This window comes from Erinaceus europaeus, chromosome 15 (assembly GCF_950295315.1).
Source record: "Erinaceus europaeus chromosome 15, mEriEur2.1, whole genome shotgun sequence".
Taxonomy (NCBI): domain Eukaryota; kingdom Metazoa; phylum Chordata; class Mammalia; order Eulipotyphla; family Erinaceidae; genus Erinaceus; species Erinaceus europaeus.
This window is the reverse complement of record NC_080176.1, coordinates 50,379,896-50,396,725: the sequence shown is the minus strand read 5'-3', so window position 1 is coordinate 50,396,725 and position 16,830 is coordinate 50,379,896. Positions and strand designations below refer to the sequence as shown.

The 16,830-nt window shown below is 42.7% G+C and overlaps 1 protein-coding gene across 2 annotated transcripts in view; it reads right to left on the bottom strand.

The window, feature by feature from the left end:
* Positions 1 to 830: 830 nt before the first annotated feature.
* INO80C (INO80 complex subunit C) overlaps positions 831 to 16,830 on the bottom strand; it is a 33,913-nt gene continuing 17,913 nt past the window's right edge. The window contains exon 5 of one of the 2 annotated variants that reach the window (XM_060173727.1): positions 831 to 953. In XM_060173727.1, the coding sequence (XP_060029710.1) occupies positions 876 to 953 (78 nt within the window). In that variant the 3' untranslated portion in view covers positions 831 to 875. Of the gene's footprint in view, positions 954 to 5,051; positions 5,416 to 16,830 lie in introns of those variants that run through there. The other variant, XM_007535550.3, reaches the window with a different exon arrangement.

Here is a 16,830-nt window from a genome sequence, read left to right as displayed (position 1 = left end):
AACCAGAGGGCTCTGAAAACCAATTCCATCAAGAGTTGGAGAAAGAAGATGGAGGAGAATAAAAAAAGACACCCAAAAGTAGTGGGCAGGACCATAGGAAATACACACACACACACACACACACACACACACACACACACACACACACTTATAGAAATGAGAGTCAACTATCTGTGATCCTACAAGAACTACTGCAGTTTGCAATGGGGGGAATGAGGACACAACCCTGGTGGTGGGAACACTGTGGGGTTATATCCCTTTATCTCACAATTTATTAAATCACTAATAAAATAAATACATCAATCATGCCAATTTTTTTTAGTAATGAAAATTATAGTTTTTTTTTTGTCCTGAGAAATTCAAATGTATATGAAAAGAGGTGTCCCACCACTCAGCTTCAGAAACTACTAACTCATGGCCAATCCTGTTTCAACACTGCATCAATCTTTTCCTTTTTCTGTATTCTCCAGGAGCAAAGCCAGGTCATGCATTATTCCACCCATAAATATTTCAGCATGTGCCTCTGAAGGATATGAACGCTTTCATTTAATACCACAAAGTCATTATCATAATTGAATAAGAGTTCCTACCATCAAATGCCAAATTTCAAAATGTGGTAAAAATGTCTAATTTTTTTGTTTGTTTGTTTAAACTGGGATCCAAATAAGGGCAACACATGTATATGAGATCAAACACTATTTTAAGTAACATTAATAATTTTATGTACTAGTAAGGTGACATGCCTTCCCAAGGTATCTAGACTGTCTGACCTGCCTACCCTATTTAGTCACGTTTTTTTTTTTGTACCATACTCCATGAGTCTCTTTCAATATTTTCTTAAAATTTTATTAGTGACTTAATATTAATTTACAAAACTATGCAATGACAGGGGTATAGTACCACACCATTTCAGCCGCCAGAGTTGTGTGTCTCATTCCCTCCACTGGAAACATCTGGGGGCGGGGGGAGACAGCATAATGGTTATTCAATGAGACTCTCATACATGAGGCTCCAAGGTCCCAGGTTCAGTCCCCCAAACCACCATAAGCCAGAGCTGATCAGTGCTCTAGAAAAAAAAAAAAAATCTGAAGTTCTCCCAAGGTAAAAGGTATGGGTTGGAGAGTTGGGCGGTAGTACAGTGGTTAAGTGCAGGTGGCGCAAAGCACAAGAGCCAACGTTAGGATCCAGGTTCGAGCCCCTGCAGGGGTGTCGTTTCACAGGTGGTGAAGCAGGTCTACAGGTATCTTTCTCTCCCCCTCTCTCTCCATTTCTTTCTGTCCTATCCAACAATAGTAGCTACAACAATATAACAAGGGCAACAAAAGGGAATAAATATTTTTTTTAAAAAAAGGTATGGGTTGTGAGTCTGTTTCCTTACCCTTTATTTTAACTGTTTTTTTTTTAAATTAACATTTATTTATTTATTCCCTTTTGTTGCCCTTATTGTTTTACTGTTGTAGTTATTGTCGCTGTTATTGATGTGGTTGTTGTTGGATAGGACAGAGAGAAATGGAGAGAGGAGGGGAAGACAGAGAGGGGGAGAGAAAGATAGACACCTGCAGACCTGCTTCACCACCTGTGAAGCGACCCCCTTGCAGGTCGGGAGCCAGGGGCTTGAACTGGGATCCTTACGCTGGTCTTTGCGCTTTGCACCATGTGAGCTTAACCCACCGCGCTACCACCTGACTCCCTATTTTTACTACACATGGTTATAGACCACTGGGAACAGCATCAAGTGTCTGATGTCTCCTTCCAGTGGCTATGGATTCAGAAATGAGATTCTACATGGAAAAGACCTTAGACTTAGCTATTAAAAAACACTTGTGATCTGGATGGACACACACCTTAACTTGGGAGAGGGGACAAATACCCACAAGAACTGCCCTTAGCAGTTTGCAGCCCTACAGGTAGCAATGCATTATGCCCAGTAACAGACTGCTCTCACACACTGTAAGTGACGTCAAGTAGCAGATAAGACAAAAGAGTCAGACTCCACTCAGAGCACACTGGACCTCAGTTTGGTCTTATAAAAAACAATCAGATTTCTCATTTAACTGTTTTGGTATAAAGGACTGAGTTTATCCTTTGGACCCTACAGGCCAAAGCCAGAATTACAAGAATTTGGAAATGAATCACCACTGGAAGTGCACAATAAACAAAGTTCTTATCCAGAGTTGTGGACAGGTCCTCTGACAGCAGAGCAGAAATTGGAGGGGTGGGTGTTTCAGGCTGTTGGAAAGAATAACTATGAAAACACTGAAAATGTCCAAACAGGAGGGGACTTTTCTGGAAATCTAATAGGAGCTGGGTTAAACAGAAGATGGATTGGAGAGATGAAGATGGGATCTGAGAGGGGGCACTTAGATGTGTGTGTGTGTGTGTGTGTGTGTGTGTGTGTGTGTGTGAGAGAGAGAGAGAGAGAGAGAGAGAGAGATATGGAAGAGGGTATAATCTTCAGTTGACATGTTTCTGAGATTAGTACTAAAATGTTTATAAAATCTTACACACACACACACACACACACACACACACACACACACACACACACACACACTATACTTCCTTCCAAACTGCCCATGGCCCAGGGGTGGAAACAGTCACCCATCTATGAAGAGTACTTTCCCTACATGAAATATTCTCTTTAGATTTAACAGCAAGAGTTCACAATGCTGTCCTCTTCCTTCGTTCATTTGTTCATTCGTTCCTTCCTTCCTTCCCTTCTTGTTTTGCCTCTAGGGTTATCGCTAGGGCTCAGTGCCTGCACTATGAATCCATTGATCCTGGTGGACATTTTTCCCATTTTATTGGACAGAGAGAAATTGAGAGAGGAGGGGAAAATAGAGAAGGGAAGAGAAAGATAGACATCTGCAGACCTGCTTCGCCACTTGTGAAGTGTCCTCCTTGCAGGTGGGGAGCTGAAGGCTAGAACCAGGATCCTTATGCAATAGGTCCATGCACTTAGTATCATGTGCGTTTAACTGGGTGCCCCACTGCCAGTGGCCCCCCACAATGCTGGTTCCATTAGAATCATCTGGATATTTGATACTCTACTGAGTCCAGGTCCCAGCTCAGGTGTTGACTCAGAATCTCTAGTATTTTTACACCTTCCCAGAGTCTCCTACTTCCTCCAGGTGATGCTAATGTGCAGATGGACCAGACTTGGTCAGCAAGGGCTATTTTAACACAAACTTGAACTTCCTTCTTCCAAACCAGCGGGAGAACTCAGTTGGAATTGCTCACAGCTTGAAACCTAGTTTGTCTCAGCTTAGACCCCTGTTGCTTGAGGTGAGAAAAATGACCTGTCCTTCAGAATCCACAGCTGTCTGGGGGAAAGAGGCTGACAGAGGAGTTGGCAAGGAACCAGGAGAGAAGGGAGCAAGGTGTCTGGTCCATGTGCTTCCTCTGTCCATGGGGGGCTGGCTGTCACACTGTGATATTTGTCTAATGTAGATGCCGGGACCCCACTCCCTGAGAGTCAGGTTTAGGGTGTGACCTGGAAATCTGTATTATTATTTTAATTTTTCATAATCAAGTTATTTATTTTTATTTATTTGATAGACAGCCAGAAATTGAGAGGGAGGGGTGACAGAGATGTTGAAAGACAGAGATACCTGCAGCCCTGCTTCACTACCTGTGAAGCTTTCCTTCTGCAGGTGGGAGCTGGAGGCTCGAACCTGCATCTTTGCTCATTATAACATGTGCGCTCAACCAGGTGAGCCACCACCCGGCCCCCTAATTTCTTTTTTTAACCAGAGCTTTGCTCAGCTGTCTGGCTTATGGTAGTACTACGGACTGAATTTGGGACCCCTGGTGCTTCAGGCATGAAAGTGTGTTGCATAAATTGCTATGCTAATTGCTCCAGCCCTAAGGTTATTTCCTATGAGACAGTTTCATGGCTATGAAAGAATAAAAATGGTCTCTGGTGGTGTCACTCCCCTAACCCCCATGGCAGACAGGCAGATACAGGGATCCACCCTCATCTCAGATCTGGGTCCAGGAGACTGACAAGGTAGGATCAAGGTACACACAGCAGTCAGCGTTAGACTTGATGGCCAGGACACCAGCCTTCATGAGAAAAGAATCTGCCCACGTTCTTTTTGTTTAAGTTGAGGTGGTCCCCCGGGTGGCACTCAGTTTTGTTTTACTCCACAGTCTCCCTCTCCTGGCCCAAGAGTGTTTCCTTTTCTTTCTTCTTCTTCTTTTTTTTTAATGTTGTAGTAGTTATTATTGTTGTTGTTATTTATGTCATCATTGTTGGATAGGGGAGAGAGAAATGGAGAGAGGAGAAGAAGACAGAGGGGGAGAGAAAGATAGACACCTGCAGACCTGCTTCACCACCTGTGAAGTGACTCCCCTACAGGTGGGGAGCCAGGGACTCAAACTGGGATCCTTACGCCAGTCCTTGTGTTTTGCGCCATGTGGCTTAACCCGCTGTGCTATCGCCTGACTCCCGAGTGTTTCCTTTTCTATAAGGAGAAGCAAACACCTGGAGCAGGCTTTGGTCAGAGAGCATCCTGCACCCAGACAAAAGCCCTTCTTGGGAGGAGCAGTCCTGCTTCTACCCTACATTTCCAGAAACAGGGGCAGCAAGGCAGGTGTTCTAAGCAACTCAGGCTACTAAAACAGAATCCCATAGACTGAGAGGTTTAAATTACAGACATGGATCTCTTGGTTCTTGGTGAAGAAGACTGACTGATTCAGAGCCTGGGGCCCATGGCTTGATAAAGCAAGTTAGTTACTCAGCTCTTCCTTTTCCGGTTCCAGTTTTGGATGGGCTCTAAGCACTCCCAATAAAGACTGACATGCTCCAAAGAGTCACAGGACTCAGGAATAATCCAGCCCCCTAGGATTCAATGTAGAGTCTTTAAACATAATGTAAGGAGAGTTCACGACTTTGAAGTGAAAGTTTGGGGGGGAGGTCCTACATGGGTTCAATTAAAAGCACAATTTTATATATTTCTCCCCAAACTTTTTTTTTTTTTTAATTCACCGTGTTTAATGTCAGTGTGATCTTGGGTTCTAGTAAGCATCCATTTATTTAATCAAACATCTTTACTTGAGGCAACAACCAAAGAATAATTTAATTCAACAGGAAATATCACACTTGGAGGGAAAACACAGAAAGAGGGGGAAAAAAAACCCTTCAATAAGAGCCAAACATTCCTTCCAAGGCGCAACGCTGACATTTCCAGATTGACAGAATGCATTTGTTTCCATGAAACAAAACGGAGTCCAAAACCCATCTCTGAAACAGCTCCCCTCCGCAGTTCTGTCTTTCAAGGCTCAGGGGACGATGCTGGTGGCTTTTCTCAGGGCCAGGTAGCCAGTGATGACATCAGAGGGCAGCCTCCGGATGTAGGAGAACTCTTCAATAGTGCTGAACCGAAGCTTGCTCTGGGGGTCCGTGTAGCTTGCCTGGGCGGGAAACAGGCACAGGAAGGGCAGGGGAGTTGGGGGGTGGTGATGGTAGTGGCGATATTTTAAGATCAAGTTTAAAAACATTTTTCTATTTTGCTGAGAGTGAAATCTATCTTTATTATGTCTTATTCTGTCACCAGAAACACTGAACTGCTCACTTTAGCTACGAGTCATTTATCTTCCCAGACTGGAGAATGAAGGGGAGGAAGGGAAGTAACCAAATTATGCACTAGGACACTTCTGCTCAATGCCTCAAGGGCTAGAAGCAACAGGGCCAAAACTGATTTCATGATGACTATTATTCCTAGCCTTCAAGCAAGGTTCCAGAACTGTTCCCCCCAAAGGGGGGTGGTGACACCTTTGTGGGTGTGAGGCACACTGTCCCTTCCCTCTCACAGCAAGTGCAACCCCCTCCAGCTCTTCACCCCCTCCTCCACAGCAGCAGGCTACACTACAGTTTGACTCCTCACACTGTCTCCCACTGGGAGAGACTGCCATCCCCAGCTGCACGAGGTGCTCTCTGCCACTTGCCAGTTCTGACCATGTCACTCCTCAGCATGAAGCCTGCCTCTGGCTCCTGTGTCACTAAGATGGCCAGAGACCGCCTGCCTCTCTTCTGAGCTTCTTCCTTTACCTCATGACTCCTTTCTCTGGTTCCAGCAACCCTAGTTGGAAGCCCCACCCTCTACCACGTGCCCTTCCAAAATGGGGTGTGTGGGGGGGAGAACACCTCCTGAGACACTTTCTCTCAGTCCTTAAAGCAAAATCATCAGGGAAGCCTTAACTGCCCCATCCTAGGAGGTCAGGATCCTACCCTCACCTTCACATCATACGTCTGTCTGTGCAGTACTTATCTCTGTTGCTTTAATGCTTCTTATCTGCATGATGTTGTCTAATGTCTAGGTTGTGGGGTTCTGTGAAACAAAAACTTTGGGGTGTGCTTATCACCATATCCTAACTCCTGGTGCCAAAGCTGCAGTGCTCCTTCCGAGTTTGTGCACTGAATGAACAAGTGAATAAGTGAATGAAAGAATGAGCAAATGAATCAATGACTGAATGGATAGGCAGGCAACAGGGACCATTACAGAAATGAGAACACACTTCCCACCAACATTTCTTTTGGTTCGTCTTCTCTACATGCAAAATTGAGAAGATAATATACTAAGTATATACCTCATGGAATAGGGTTTCTACAGATTTTGAGACAGAAAGCATGAGGATGAGTCATTTCAAACTCCTAAAAAATTATAAAAGATGCTATTAAAGTCTAGACAGATAATGTCCAATTACTCAAGTGTGGATTGTCTACTTCAGTGTTGATTATCTGCGTGGACCCAGACTTGAAGCAGTGCTGTCATTTAATAAGGGTGGGGCAGCTCAGAGAAGGAGCAGCAAGCTGATGGAACTTAGTCATGGGTTTCTCCTGCTCTAAAAAGCCTTCAGTTCTGCCATGGAAACTCCCTAAAGAATTTAACTCCATATGTCCTGAAAATGGGATTATTCCTAAAAATGAACTAACCCTCTAAATAAAACAAGATGAGGACTCGTTTGCTTAATCTGGACATTGCCTTTTTGTGCCCCATTCTCTTTCATGACAGTGACATAAAGGAAGGCTTAAACTGAACTGTTGTTCAGCAAGAAATCCCTTTTGGCTCCTTCATGGCTCCTGGCCAAGAGGCATGTAGATGAACTAACTGGTGTGCATGCGTGTGTATGATGTGTCCTGCAGTTCCAAGCTGGGGTGCTGGCCTGTTCATCTGGCTCTGATCAGCTGGCCACCATGTATGAACCAGTTCCAGCCTGCTTCCATTTCTGTAACTGCCTCACTCCCAGCAGCAAACTGCTGAGCTGGTCCACTCAAGTTCAGCCCTCACTGGCACAAAAGGTGCTCAATATATAATGGGAATACAGAGATTCCATGGTACCAGTTACAACAACAATAAAAGGCACAACCCAAACCAGGTGTGTCCATGCCTGGGCACAGGAAGAAGGCATGTGGGTTTGTACCTGTGTTTAGCTCTGGGAGATGAGGGCAAGCAGTGAACTGTCTGTCTCCAGCAGGAAAAGGGGGCCTTCAGGCTCTTTGCAGCCTGCCCTGTAGGAAAGTGGCCTTTGTTTTATTCGGCTTTCAGGCAGGGAGTCCAGAAGAGGGCATTTCCTTATTTCTTCAGCTCTGGGTATCTGAGCCATCCACCCTCCCATTCAGAATGCCAGGTCAGGTGCAGCTTCTGCTTGGTTTGGGTTGTGCACCTTATTTAAGGGGTCCTTACTCTGCCCACCATTCTGCCATACAATACATCTTTAAAGAGATTTGAATGTGATATACAAGAATATATGCTAGGCCACAACAGGACTGAGTAAATCGTCTGTAACTGAAGAATGTTTTGGAAGTCCCAAATATTTAGCAATTAAATACTTAGAAATAATCGACTGGCAAAAGAGCATATATCTAGGAAGCTGAATGAAAATAAAAGCAAACATGTCAAAGTTTGTGACAGTTAGCAAAAGTTAGACTTAATAAAAGAATGTAAGCGCCAAATGCATTTGAAAGGAAGAGGTGATTCACTAGGTAGGGCACATGCCTTGTCATGCTTGAGGCCCAGGTTCAAATCCTGGCATCACATGGAAGGTATCTGACATACAGCAAGCTGCAGTGCTATAGTCAGTTTCTCTCTCTCTCTCTCTCTCTCTCTTTTTCCCCCACTTTTTTTTCCCCCTCTACATCTCTGTCAGCACAAAAAAGTACAAGGTCCTGTCCCAAAACCTAGATATAGATCAGGTCCCGTGAGATAGAGTATATGTTCACATGTATCCATAAATTAGGGCAAAATATATACCTGAAAAATACACAGTAGTCTGCAGTGAGTCAGTATAAAGTTCATAATGAAATAGTGTCTACTTAGACTCAGATACCCTCCTCACCTACTTCCTATTATACTTCCCTCCCTCACTCCAAAGCTAACCCTATCAAAGCAAGGACTTCAAAAGCCGAATAAGAGTAACTGGCATACTTTAACGATGACTCTTTAGTCACTATCAGGCCACCCCATCAGCTGGGGCCCTATTTGGAATCCTGAGATTCCCAGACTTGATGGGCCTAGACCTCAAATAAATCCCTCTCTCCATTGTTACTGCTCATCTCTATCAGGAACAACAAAATAGACCCCATTGTGGGCCCCCTATAGGACCTTGCCCTCAACTTGGATCAACAACGGTAGAGAATGTTTCATCCTCCAAAGGGAGACTGGACAACATACTCTGTGCTACACTTGAGGAAAATGGGTCCTGATATTGGGGCAGCTTGGAATGTTTCTACTCATGACCACAGAATGTGAGCTCAGATCTACAGGCATGCAAAGGTCACATAGGCTCCTAAGCTGAACATTGGCCCCAGATGACATCAAATCAATGGGGTTTACAGTCAAAAATATTTATACCCCTTTCCCATACCAGGGAGCTACTCTCTTCCCTGATCCAGCTTTCTGGTCCTTTTTCCAGCCATGACATCATCTTTCCAGACAATAACTTAGATCCACATGCATTTCAGATTTCAGACTCAGGAAAAAAAAAAAAACTAGTATAGCCACAGGCCCTTTGAGATATGACTAAAATATGCCTACTAGCTATCTACAAAACAGAGACCGCACCCCCCCAGCTCTACATCTGCACTATTCCAGCCTTTAGGTTCATGATTAGTCAATAATTTGTTTGGCTTTATATGTTAACTCTCTTTTCAGCCACCAGGTTCCAGATGCTAGCATGATGCCAACCAGACTTACCTGGACAGACAACCCCACCAATGTGTCCTGGAGCTCCTTTTCCCAGAGTCCCACCCCACTAGGGAAAAGAGAGAGAGGCAGGCTGGGAGTATGGATTGACCTGCCAGTGTTCATGTTCAGCAGGGAAGCAATTACAGAAGCCAGACCTTCCACCTTCTGTATCCCACAATGACCTTTGGTCCATACTCCCAGAGGGTTAAATAATAGGAAAGCTATCTGGGGAGGGGATGGGATATGGAGTTCTGGTGGTAGGAATTGTGTGGAGTTGTACCCATCCTATCCTATGGTTTTGTCAATGTTTCCTTTTTATAAAATAAAAAAAAATTTTAAATGTGGTCTGGGAGGTGGTGCAGTGGATAAAGCACTGAACTCTCAAGTGTGAGGTCCCGAGTTCAGTCCTTGGCAGCACATGTACCAGAGTGATGTCTGGTTCTTTCTCTCTCTCCTCCTCTTTCTCATGAATACATAAATAAAATTAAATAAATTTTAAGAAGTAGAAGGTCCTAATTCTACAAAGAAAAAAAACTCAAATAACCTAAGCTTTTCCACCTCATGAAACTAGAGTGTAAATTAAATTCAAGCAAAGGAATAACATAACAGAACAGTGCAAAAATAAATAAAGTAGAAAAAATATAACCCCTTCCTTTTTTTTTTTTTGCAGGAATAAAATAATAAACTTGAAGTCAGTTTGAGAGACAAAAGGCACAATTTGGGGTTAGGAGGTAGAGATATGCCTTAAGATGCATGAGGCCCTGGGTTTCAGCCTCAGCACCACATGGAAGCTTCCTGGATGGTGGAGTGGTACTAAGGCATCTCTCCTCCTCTAAGTAAAAAAGTATGAAAATATGAAGCCCAGGAGACAGTCTGGTGGTGTTACACATGCAAATTACCCTGAATTCACTCCCTGCATCTTCAAAACAAAAAACAAAACAAAAACCCCACAAATTACTAATGAAGATGAAGTAAAAGTCATACTACTTAATTCCACAGATACTGGGGAGGGTCTGGGAGATAGCACAGTGGTGATTCCAGGGGGGAGAGAGAGAAAGAGACAGACAGAGAGAGAGAGAGAGAGAAAGAGAGAGAGAGAGAGAGAGAGAGAGAGAGAGAGAGAGTGTGTGTGTGTGTGTGTGTGTGTGTGTATGCCTGAGACTCCAGGTTCAATTCCTAGCACCACCATAAGCCAAAGCCAAACAGTGCTCTGGTGAAACAAACACCAAAGACACTGAAGAAATACCACCAATAGTGTTTCTCTACTAACGCTATAGCCAAATACTCAACAGGTGTGAATGAAATAAATTCCTTGAAAAACACAACTGACCATGAAATGAATAATCTCATTAGCTCAACAAATAAATGGACTGTATTTTAAACTTTCCAAAAAAAAAAAAAAAAGAGAACTCCAGGAGTACTAGAGAACCCTAGCAAATGCTTGAGGAGGAAATAACACCCACTTTTACAATAAGAAGAGGATAGGAAACATACCCCAACTCATTTTATAAGGTAGCCTTACAAATGCCAAAACCAAAGGGTATAGAAAAAACAAACAAAACTGAAGACCAGTATCCTTCATGAGAACAAATGTATACAAAACACTACAAAATCAAATCCAGCAACAACAACAACAAAAAAGGATAACATATGGTCTGGGAGGTGGCACAGTAGATAAGGCAATGGACTCTCAAGGATGAGGTCCTGAGTTCAATCCCCGGCATCACATGTACCAGCGTAATGTTTGGTTCTTTCTTTCTCCTCCTATCCCTCTCATTACTAAATAAATAAAAATATTTTTAAAAAAATGATAACATAACATGGTCAAGTGGGGTTTTCCCCAGGGATGCAATTTAGTGAAATATTGCTACTGTTAAAATAGAAACAAACAAACAAACAGAAAACCTCACAATATCAAAGGTTGGCAAGGCTGCAAAGCAAGAAAAGTTTCATTTGTTGCTGGTAGGAATGCAAACTACTATATAGCACACTGAGAAGACAGCTTTTGAATTTTTTCACAGTTAAACATACCCTCACCCTATGAGTGTGATCCAGCAATAATTTCACTCAAGTATTTACACAAGTGAGTAAAGAACTTATTATGTTCAAGGGGTTGGGCGGTGGCACACCGGGTTAAGCACACATAGTAAGAAGCACAAGGATCCCGGTTTGAGCCCCTGGCTCCTTACCTGTGTGTGTGCATAGGGGTCACTTCACAAGCAATGAAGCTGATCTGCAGGTGTCTATCTTTCTCTCCCCATCTCTATCTTTCCCTCCTCTCACAATTCTTCTCTGTCCTATCCAATATAACAAAACAAAACAAAATGTCCACCAGGAGCAGTAGATTCGTAGTGCTGTCACCGAGCCTCAGCAGTAACCCTGGAGGCAATAAATAAATAAATAAATAAATAAATAGATGGACTTTTGCTCAAACAAAATCTTATAGAAGAGTTTTATGGCAGATCTTTTGTCATAATCACCAAACAGGAACAAATTATTGATTCATCACAACATGAAGAAATCTGCAATGTGTTTTTCTAAGTGCAAGCCCCCGGAGGACACATATTGTATGATTCTATTATACCACATTCTGGAAAAAGCAAAACTATGGAAATAAAAAGCCAGATCTGTGATTGTTAGGGGTTTAGGGAGGGCTTGACTACAAAGTGACTATGTAAGGGAGTTTCTAGGGTGATACACTGATCCTGCAAACTGTTGTGGTAACGGATATAGAACTCCAGACATTTTGCAAAACCCACAGAGTTCACTACAGAGTGAACTTTATTAACACTGAAAAACTCAGCTAGCAAGTCAAGGGACTCTATACCAGAATGCTGACTGTGACAAAAGAATCTAACTAGTGAAATAAGTCAGAAACAGAAGGATGAATATGGGATGATCTCACTCTCAGGCAGAAGTTGAAAAACAAGATTAGAAAAAAAACAAAAAAACAAGGAGAACCTGAAATGGAATTGGCATATCGCACCAAAGTAAAAGACTCTGGGGGTGGGTGGTGAGAATACAGATCCAGGAAGGATGACAGAGGACCTAGTGGGGGTTGCATTGTTATATGGGAAACTGGGGAATGTTATGCATGTATTGTATTTACTGCTGAATGTAAACATTAATAAAGAAATTAAAAAAAAAAAAGAATCCAGTTAACTGAGCTACAAAAGTGTGAGACCACCCCACTGAAGGAGGCGAGGGAGAATGGCATGAACTCAGTGTTTGAAAATGGTGTTTTGATTGTATATTGTCCAGTCATAAACAAAAAAGAAACTGTAGAGAAGCTCTGTGCTCTAGTTGATAAACATTTTTTTTTTCACTGCAGTACAGGTCAGCAAACTGTCCTAACCTAGATATATCTCAGTATACATGAATTATAGAGGATAGGAGACAATTTTCAATGTCACAGAAAAACAGTTCCAAATAAGCAGGAGGATGGCTAGATTAAACCATCTGAGGCTGGAGCAGAGTCAGAGATAGCAGTAATGAACTGGTGTTAATTGTATAGTTAGATACAGTGATACAGTAAAATGAAAGTTGCTCTCCTCACCCACCTCCTATTACACGTCCCCCAATCACTCCAAAGCTAACCATGTCAGACAAAGTAAGGACTACAAAAGCTGAATAAGGGCAAGACACTGGCATACTTTAATGATGACTCTTTAGTCACAACCAGGCCACCCCATCACCTGGGGCCCTACTAAGGGAGCCATGGGGTTCCCACAGACATGATTGGCCTAGACCTCTAACAGATCCCTCTTGCCACTGCCACTGGTCATCTCCATGAGGAACAACATAATGGACCCCTTTGTGGGCCCCTATAGGACCTTGCCCTTAATGTGGATCAATGATGATAGAGAATGCTCCATTATCTGAAGGGAAGTTGGACAACATACTCTCCCTACTACCTAAGGAAGATGGGTCCTAAAATTAGTGCAGCCTGGAATGTTCCTAGCTGTGACCACAGAATGTGAGCTCAGACCTACAGGGATACAGAGGTTACACAGGCTCCTAAGCTGAATATGGGCCACAGATCAAACTGGTGGGGTTTATAGTTAACAATATTTATATAGTTTTCCAATATTTGGGAGCTATGCTCTTCCCTGATCCAGCTTTCTAGTCCTTTTTCCAACTATGACATCATCTTCCCAGATAATCACCTGGGTCCACGACCATATTAGATGTCGGGCTCAGGCAAAAACTAGTAAGGTCATGGACCCTCTGGAATATACCTAAAACAGACCTAATATCTTTTTCCAAAACAGAGACCCCAATCTTCATCTGCAATATTACAGACTTTAGGTTCATGATTAGTCAACAATTTGTTCTGCTTTATATCTTAACTCTTTTTCTGCCACCAGGTGCCAGATGCTACCATGATGCCAATCCGACCTCCCTGGGCAGAGGACCCCACCATGTGTCTTGGAGCTCCGCTTCCCCAGATCTCTGCCCTACTAGGGAAAGAGAGAGGCTGGGAGTATGGATCGACCTGTCAATGCCCATGTTCAGTAGGGAAGTAATTACAGAAGCCAGACCTTCCATCTTCTGCACCCCACAATGATCCTGGGTCCATGCGCCCAGAGGGATAAAGACTAGGAAAGCTATCAAGGAGATTGGATATGGAGCTCTAGGGATGGGTACTGTGTGGAAATGTACCTCTCTTATCCTATGGTCTTGTCAATATTTCCATTTTATAAATAAAAAAAAATAAAAAAGAAAGTTGTTATGCACTAGACATTAACAAATGAATACAGATATGTGCATATCCATAGGCTAGTCCACACATTTTCCTAGCTCTGTTACTGACAGGGCTTAGAAACAGTGACACCTCAACAACAGTGTCTGCTGTAAATATCTTGGTTTGTAATAACATTTCCAATAAAAGAAACCAGGGTTCCTTACAGAAATTACTAATTCTTAGGTTAGGCTAAATACAATGGGTGGGTGAACATGTTTCATGATATAAACACTTTGGGAAACTGATGAGCAGACTATTATAAACATGCAATTCCCATACACCCCCAGCAATTCTATCATTCAGCATTACCCAACAGATCTGAAATATCTATCTACAAAAAGACTTGCACACAAATGTTCATAGGAGTTTTAGTCACAAGAGCCCCAAATGAGAATTACCCTCACTGTCCATCACAGGACAGTGAGCATACAAATTATCTTCATATAATGAACTCCAAAGTAATAATAATAATAATAATAATAATAATAATAATAATAATAAAATGATGATACCTATATTAACACTGATAACTCTCAAAGATACATGAGCCAAAAAATAGTCAGGCATAAAAAGAGTATATGCGATGGAATTCCATGCATGTAAATGTTTAGAACATGCAAAATTAATCTACAGTAGTAGTAAAAATCAGATTCTTATTTGCTGGGGGTAGGGGAGAATGCTGGAAGTTCAACACAAGAGACAAAAAGAATTCTCTGGAACACTGAAAATAACAAAATACAACTGTCAAAACTTATCAAACTGAATACTTAAAATATGTGAATTACGTAACATGTAAATCCCATTAATGAAACGGATTTATTTTTTGGTAAGACAAGGGAGAAGGAGGTGAGGAAGGAGTGGGGGAGGGGAGAAGGAGCTGTATTTGTTATTACTCATTGAAGGAAGTCTTTAATACTCATTGTATCCTTAATACTCATCGCTTCCTTCAATGCAGTGGGGACTAGGCTTGAAACTGGGTCACACAGATGGCAAAGCAGTGCACTATCCATCCAAATGAGATAATTTTGCTGGCCCACAGTGAAACAGATTTTGGGACAAGACAGCAAGCAGAGGAAGGTGCCAGTCAAGACACTTAGTAGTCAAAAGGGGTTCTCTTTAGTAGACTCGGGATCCTAGAGCTCAGGCAATCAGAACCCCAAAGTTCTAAAGAGCACCTCCACTGAGCTAACCAAGGATATCAGAAAGCTACTACCTCAAGCTTGGGTCTCTGCAGGTCTGATCAGGGGCACTGGAGGAGCTTATCCTTACCCAGCCCTGTCTAGCTAGTTCCTGGCAATAAAAGAATGACAACAAGGGTTCCAGGACACTGGGGTAATAACAGACCTTCTCCTGCATCCAGTTATCCAGCTGCACTCGACTAAGCCATACAAAACACAGCACAGGGACTGGGGTGGCTTGAGATTTCACTCAGAGAAAGTGGCACTTCACTTACTCTGGAAGAGTTAAGAGTCAGCTCCTAGAAGGAGGTAGCTCAGATGAGGACATTGTCTTAAAGTTAGTTGTCTATCAACAATATTTATACGCCTTTCCCATATTTGGGAGCTACTCTCTTCCCTGATCCAGCTTTCTGGTTCTTTTTTCCAGCCATGACATCATCTCTCCAGACAATAACTTGGGTCCACCTGCATATCAGACGTCAGGCTCAGGAAAAAAAAAAAAATTAGTATAGTCACGGGCCCTTTGGAATATAACTAAAATAGGTCTAACTAACTACAAAATGCAGACCCCCAAATCTTCATCTGCACTATTCCAGGCTTTAGGTTCATGATTAGTCAACAATTTGTTTGGCTTTGTATGTTAACTTTTCTTTCAGCCACCAGGCTCCAGATGCTACCGTGATGCCAACTGGTCTTACCAGGGCAGACGACCCCACCAACATGTCCTGGAGCCCCGCTTCCCCAGAGCCCCATCCCACTAGGGAAAGAGAAAGACAGGCTGGGAGTATGGATCGACATGTCAACGCCCATGTTCAGCGGGGAAGCAATTACAGAAGCCAGACCTTCCACCTTCTGTACCCCATAATGTCCCTTGGTCCATATTCCCAGAGGGATAAAGAATAGGAAAGCTATCAGGGGAGAGGATGGGATACGGAGTTCTGGTGGTGGGAACTGTGTGGAGTTGCACCCCTCTTATCCTATGGTTTTTGTCAGTGTTTCCTTTTTATAAATAAAAATTATTAAAAAAAAAAAAAGTTAGTTGTCTGTAAGAGACAGCCTTCCGGACAGAAAACCATGATGAAGTCCTCTTGGGATCCTCTAGGAGGAGCGGTAGCACGAACAGATGCAGAAAGAGCTCAAGGTGGATGCACAGATACACAACCACACCATTTTATATTGCTTCTACTCTGCCTATTGTGTTTCAGTATCACACATCGGGGTCTGTGTGAAAAAGCTTGTAGGTCATTCCAAGTAGTGTGTGTTCTTAGAGGAAAAGCTAAAAACATGTGACTAGGTCAGAGAGTATTAACAAATATTAGTTGCAAATATGTAATAACTCAAAATTATCCCAGTGTAAAATCTGTATCTTAGTTTTGCTGTTTATGACAAGAGATGGGAAACACACAGTCAGCAAAAAATGCAAAGTATTTAAACCATGTGAATGTCTCATTATCTTCATGCTTATAGACAAAGCAGTCTTTCCAATTCACTAGTGATGAAGAAGGATGAGGGTTTCTGTACAAGCCCTATGCTTGGTCCTCCATTCTGAACTGAAGGCAGGTGCTGAGTCTAGTAACTTGCCTAAGTCCTACTCATTTAGCTATTTTACTGGCTTTCAATCTGTGTTTCCTGAGTACTGCAAAGACCATAATGGAGGGTAGTGGGGAAAAAGGCAGAGGATCAATTCCATAGGGAATCACAGTGGGGAGGTGGCCTTCAA